This window comes from Propithecus coquereli, unplaced genomic scaffold (genome assembly GCF_000956105.1).
Source record: "Propithecus coquereli isolate 6110/MARCELLA unplaced genomic scaffold, Pcoq_1.0 Scaffold48, whole genome shotgun sequence".
NCBI lineage: Eukaryota > Metazoa > Chordata > Mammalia > Primates > Indriidae > Propithecus > Propithecus coquereli.
In genome coordinates, this window is record NW_012150618.1 from 8445833 (window position 1) to 8451754 (window position 5922).

At 38.7% G+C, this 5922-nt stretch overlaps 1 protein-coding gene across 1 annotated transcript in view; it reads right to left on the bottom strand.

Moving 5' to 3' along the window:
* ADGRG6 (adhesion G protein-coupled receptor G6) overlaps positions 1–5922 on the bottom strand; it is a 152224-nt gene that overhangs the window by 14622 nt on the left and 131680 nt on the right. The window contains exons 20-21 of the mRNA XM_012655523.1: positions 4634–4730; positions 1826–2109 (exon numbers count right to left, since the gene is read on the bottom strand). Of these exons, the coding sequence (XP_012510977.1) occupies positions 1826–2109; positions 4634–4730 (381 nt within the window). The remainder of the gene's footprint in view (positions 1–1825; positions 2110–4633; positions 4731–5922) is intronic.

A 5922-nucleotide genomic window follows, 5' to 3' on the forward strand; every position in this document is an offset into this window, starting at 1 on the left:
TAGTTTTGTATAAGCCTGGCCGGTAAGCAATTGTTGGTAGACTCATGTGCTCTGTTATCACTGCCTTTTAATTTAAATTTTCTTTTTAGGAGGTGTTTTTAACATCATTAAGTGTGTAGAAATCTGTTCTGAATTTATATAATGTAAAATCAGTCTTAAAAGTCAGTGATTTATGAAGAACACTGACTTGATGATGGTTTACAACATTTTTCCCTCCTGACAGGAGACTCATGCTGGGAAAAGTAAAACATCTCTATCCTCATTAATGGAAACAGAGCTAAACAGACAACTGTAGCTGTTGAAGGTTACTGAAACTGCCAGGAAATTCTAAAAGCAAAACCAAGGTTGGGCTGGCAGATCATTGTGCCTTTCATGTACAATCCTGCAATATAAAACCACGCAATTTCTAACGTTAAGGGACACTTTTGTCAATATTTATTTAGGCACTTTTATGTTGTATAGTATAGAAGGGATTAAATGGAGGAATACTCGCTTTACAGAGCTAGATTCCAGTGAAGATGCATTGATATGCTACATACTCAGTTTCCAACTTGTGGAGTTGCAGTTGAGATTTATTATTCTACTGACTAAAGATAATGAGCCTGCATTATTTCTTTGGTTATGGGAGAATGAACCTGAATAAAATTGGCTGAACTAATTAATATACATTTATGCCAGAAGAGCCTCAGATTGGATTTAGGCCATCCCAAGGGCTTCTTTCTTCATCCAGCAATCCATTCATGTAACGAACAGTCATTGAGCACCTACTATGTGACAGACTTTTTGTAGTTCACAAGCTCCTGGAGGACCTCGGGGGATTAGCAGTAAGCAACACTCCCCTGCAGGTAAGTACAGACTTCCCTTAGAGCACAACTGAAAGGAGCATCCATCTGGGGAGTAGCACCAACCTGCTTTCCCCTTCATTTCAAGTTTATTCACCTGCAGCCTGCTCTTCTCCCCCCACACACCTACAACTGCACGAACGATAGATCAGGTAAGCCATTTGTGCTGCTCTGCTCGAAAACATTCCAAACTTTGTCACCTAACTTCTTTTACAGTGTTGGCCTCATAATGCTTCTGAATGTCAAGGAGTTTTAACAACACAGAGTATAGTCAATATCTTAAAAGACGTTTAGTTTTCAAAAAATAATTTATATTCACTTAAGCTTAAGAGCTAAATCCATTAAAAAGTACACTAAAGTTATGTATTATGGAATAAGAAGTATGACTAACTATAAGCTCCTTGAAGGAGGCCTTGTATCTTTGTATGAAGCAGACCATTGGCAAATGTCTGTTAAATTGCTGAATTAATTGTGAAAAGTTCAACATAACTCAGGAAAAGACAAAAGTTTCTGAACTAGAGTGTTGGTGTTCATTTTGATATTCAAGAAGCCAAGGAGTCAAGGCGAACAGCTTCTGTTCCTGCATAAAATCTAAAAATTCTTCTGGCCATGAATGGGAAATCCACATGGGACAAGGTGAAGAGAATAAAAGTGTCTGTGCATCCCTTTAAACTTTCCACTGGCCTCTCTGCTAGGTACCTCCCACTCCTCCATATTCACCCCTGCAATAATGTATTGAGCACCTACTACCTGTGGGTACACTGATGTACGCGGGATACATAAATGGAAAAAAAAAAGTAAAACAGACATTCTACTTCATTTATTCATTCAAGACTTTTTTAAAGAGTGACCACCTTTGGAACTATGCTCAGCACTTGGAATAGCGATGTAGAAACTCAATGTGACATTTGTCCAAACGCGAAGCTGCTTGCAAATATGACAAAATTAGAAAGCAAAAATTGCCCAGGTACAATTTATCTTACCTTGTAATGAATTGAAGATGGAAAAGAGGTACGTGAAAGGGATGATTAAGGGTCCCCAGGAAAAGAATGAAAAACCCCACGTCATGCCCAGCAGAAACGTCAGGCTAACCACGCTGCGCAGGTTCCGTAAAACCTCTTCTCTCAGGGTCCGGTTGCTTCTCTTGCCATTCCTCCCACAGATCTGCACCATTACCACAATGAACATGGCAACGTTCAGAAAAAACATGACTCCAAAATACCCAGCACAGGTCACATAAAATATGACTGGATCCTGAATCCAACAGCTTAAAAAAGAAGAAGAAGAAAGGAGAAAGAAAGAGAGATTTATTACCATGTCCTGTTTACCTCATATTTTTCTTGACTTAGTTTGGACTATTGGATATTTCTCTCTCTGAAATGCCTTTAGAAAGTTCCTTGTACCTCAGTTTCTTCTTTGATCTTTACAAGACTAATTTTTTTATGGCCATCATCTTAGTATTTGGTTATTTAAGTTAATGTTAAAAAAAAAAAGCAAGGCAGCTTCTTGAATTTTGAGTTGTATGAAAATACTCTTCGTTGGCTTACCCCAAACCATGTCTAACTTCTTTTTCTCTTGCTTACCTATGCACTAAGAATGAGAAATTTAAGTATTCAGTTCAGGTCTTTGTATTTAAGGGATGGCAGTGATACAGAAGCAGAAGTCTGCTAAGGGATTTTTGGGAGACCTATTCTTGACAGACTCAACTGGCAAGGCCCTTATTCCTCCTCCTTGCCTCTAACACAAAACTGAGTCCTGGAGCTGCAGGAGTCCTCATCTGTCTCTGAGACAGAGGACAAGCGAGCTGCAGAATTGTTGGCTCTGACATTTTTAGCCATAAAATCAATGCCAGTGGTTGCTACTTCCATGTTTCTTGTCATTTGTGAAGAGTACATTTCTACTTATTTAAGCCACACCTAGTTGTGGGTTTGTCACTGTAGGCATAATAATTCCCATTAATATCATTGGCCTATAATAAGGCAGGATCTTATTATAGAACTGTGAGATTCTTATACAAACACTTCTCATGCACAATTACAAAGCTTACATTGATTACAAAACATCCTTATGAGATGGAGAAGGCTATACTAAATACTTGATATTTAGAATGATGTATAGATCAGATAATTGATGAAAGAAACTTCAAAATTGTAGTATGTGCGAAGTATAATAGGAGAAAAGTTGACAAATACTGCAATTTGTAGATGTCCTAGCGTGTAATCAATGCTATAGAAATTATTAGGTACCTCAAAACTTGGATGAAAGATTCAAGGCAATTAAATTCATCTTAAAATTTTATTGTAAATGGGCCGGGCACGGTGGCTCACTCCTGTAATCCTAGCACTTTGGGAGGCTGAGGCAGGAGGATTGCATGAGCTCAGGAGTTCAAGACCAGCCTGAGCAAGAGCAAGACCCCATCTTTACTATAAATAGAAATAAATTAGCCAAACAACTAAAAATAGAAAAAAATTAGCTGGGCACGGTGACACATGCCTGTAGTCCCAGCTGCCTGGGAGGCTGAGACAGGAGGGTCCCTTGAGCCCAGGAGTTTGAGGTTGCTGTGAGCTAGGCTGACACCACGGCACTCTAGCCCACGGGCAATAGAGTGAGACTCTGTCTCAAAAAAAAAATTTTTAATGTAAATGGTCATCATTCTGGGTTATGTCTTCCACACTGGAACATTATCTCCACAAAGGCAAAAGAGGTCCTGAACATCTTTGAATCCTAGAACTTATCATGACTCCCAGCATACAGTAAATTCTTAATAAATGAGAGTTTCTTGTAGCACAGCTATAAGAAAGTACTATTTACTAATTAGTACTTTAAAGTTCTGTAAGAGTTGACTAACATACTTTTTTAAATTTTCATAATATACTTTTTAAATTCCCCTTTTAATTCCCAATAAGAACTTAATGATTTCTACTTTTAATATATATTATTCTAAAGGCCCCCACAATAATACTGCTTGTCCCTGGAGCTAACTTTTCTTTACACATGGAAGTTCCCCTAAAATCCTGGAAATCCCTGACCCAGCTCCATTATTTCGCCCCGGTTCTTGAGGAGCCTTTTGAGTGCTACTTTAGAAATACAAGAGAAAGGAAGACCGTGACTTGGAGCACAGAGACTGGATGACTGATTGGATACAAAAGTGTTATTCATCCATTAAATGTGCATAGATATGTGGCATTACAGGTCTCATCTCAGGAATAAGCTCTTCGTTCATTCAGTAACTCTTTCTATCAACAGATATTTATTGAGCACTCATGATACGATTGATAAAACATGTCAGAACTGCCCAAACTGAGCAATGTAAAAACCTTAATCTCAATGATATCATAGTCTGAAGGGAACTTTCCAAATTATTTAAGAACTCACAGACTTCTCTATTCTCTGCATTTCTGCATAACACTCACATTGGCATGGAATCATTCACTGTTGGATATTGCTATTTAACTCTCTTGAAGATGTGTGTGGGTTTCAGGAGGTGGGAGTATTATGAAATCTCCTCAAATAGCATGGGCCTTCTGAGGCTAGAAGATAGTATCTCAGGCGCCTCCTGAATTCCCCCAGATGGCAGAGTACAATGTTAGTACGGAAAAGTGGCTCGAACATTTCAGGGCATTCAATTGAATTAATCTGTGGTGTAGCAGAGACCTTGGCAAAGACATGAGAATAAACTTCAACCTTTTAAGATGAGAGCCTCATTACTGGCATGGAAACTTACACTTCACTTCAGGAAACAAAGGACATATACCCACCACAAATATAGTCCCCAAAAGTTTATTACTTACAATTCATCACCTTTTTCTTTGCCATAGCTTTCCTTTCCATAGACTTCATTTTGGTTTCTGCTCGCCAGAACAACTGATACCACTAAGGCAGGCAAACCTATTATAAAAAGACCAAAACAAAAACAACTCTTCTGAAGCATCTGGAACTGCTTTATAAGACTGATAGTGGCAAGGAAAGAAGAAAAAGCAATTAAGCGCACACATGTGCACGCACACACACACACGATATCACAGAGTCAAACTTCTTAGAACTGTCAACTTTGTTAAAAACAACAAAATCCCCGCCTTGGTGTGGAATATGTCCAACACTTATTGGCAACAATCAGAACCTACTCTTAAATGACAGATATTTAAATATTCTGTTTGCTTAGTGGGACCCACTGGAGAGCTAGAACCCGATTTGAATTGAATCCAGCACCAGTGAAATGTGGTTTCATTAACGATGCCTTGTTAGACTGCCAGAGTTCAGGCAGACAAGGTCAGTGCAGCCTATTTTGTATCTTTCTATGTAAAGAAAAATCTTCAGAAAAAGTAGGGGAAATCATCAGGGTATAAAGTCTTTGTAGTCCTCTCTCTCAAGAGAATCGAGTTAAGTGTTCCCATGTATATTTCAGTGGGGAAATGCTATGCCACCCTATTTCTCTGAACGATGTTTTTATTGCCTCCCGAGGTGGTGTTGAATGTCTTGGAAATGTCTCTCACTTCTATGTTTCCATCTGAAAAAGATTTGTTTGATAACTCTAAAATGCCTGGCCCTATATGAAACCCAGATAAAGAAAGGCACTCATTGAGAAGATCCCAAACAGTCTATTAATACAACCATCCATGTCTGACTGAGGACTCATGTTAAAAAGTTCAAGGCAAGGACTCTGTAAGTATTCTGGTTGCACACACAAAAATAACATTCTTTCTCTCATTTCCAAGAAACAGGCATGTGTCTAGGGATGAGTATACTAGGAGTCTGAGCTGGCCTTTATATTTTAAAGCATAATGGAAAAGCACCACTGTCTGCCAGCTGCTTCTCTAGACTTGGGTGGGCTGGCTCTGGGCTCAGGAAATAAGTTGGTGGTGACTCAGGAGTAAGGGCTTTTCCTTTACTCCTGAATTTAATGAGTGCCGTTGAAGAGTTTTGAAATACACAGTTCTGAAGATGCCCCCCTTCCTCAGGGTAAGTACAATCTAATCCACATCATTCACAATCTTAAAGTTTCTCTTAACAATACTAGTCTTTAAAAATAAGATTTTCCTATGAAAATGTGGCAATTTTCATGTCAGGAAAGAGAAAACCA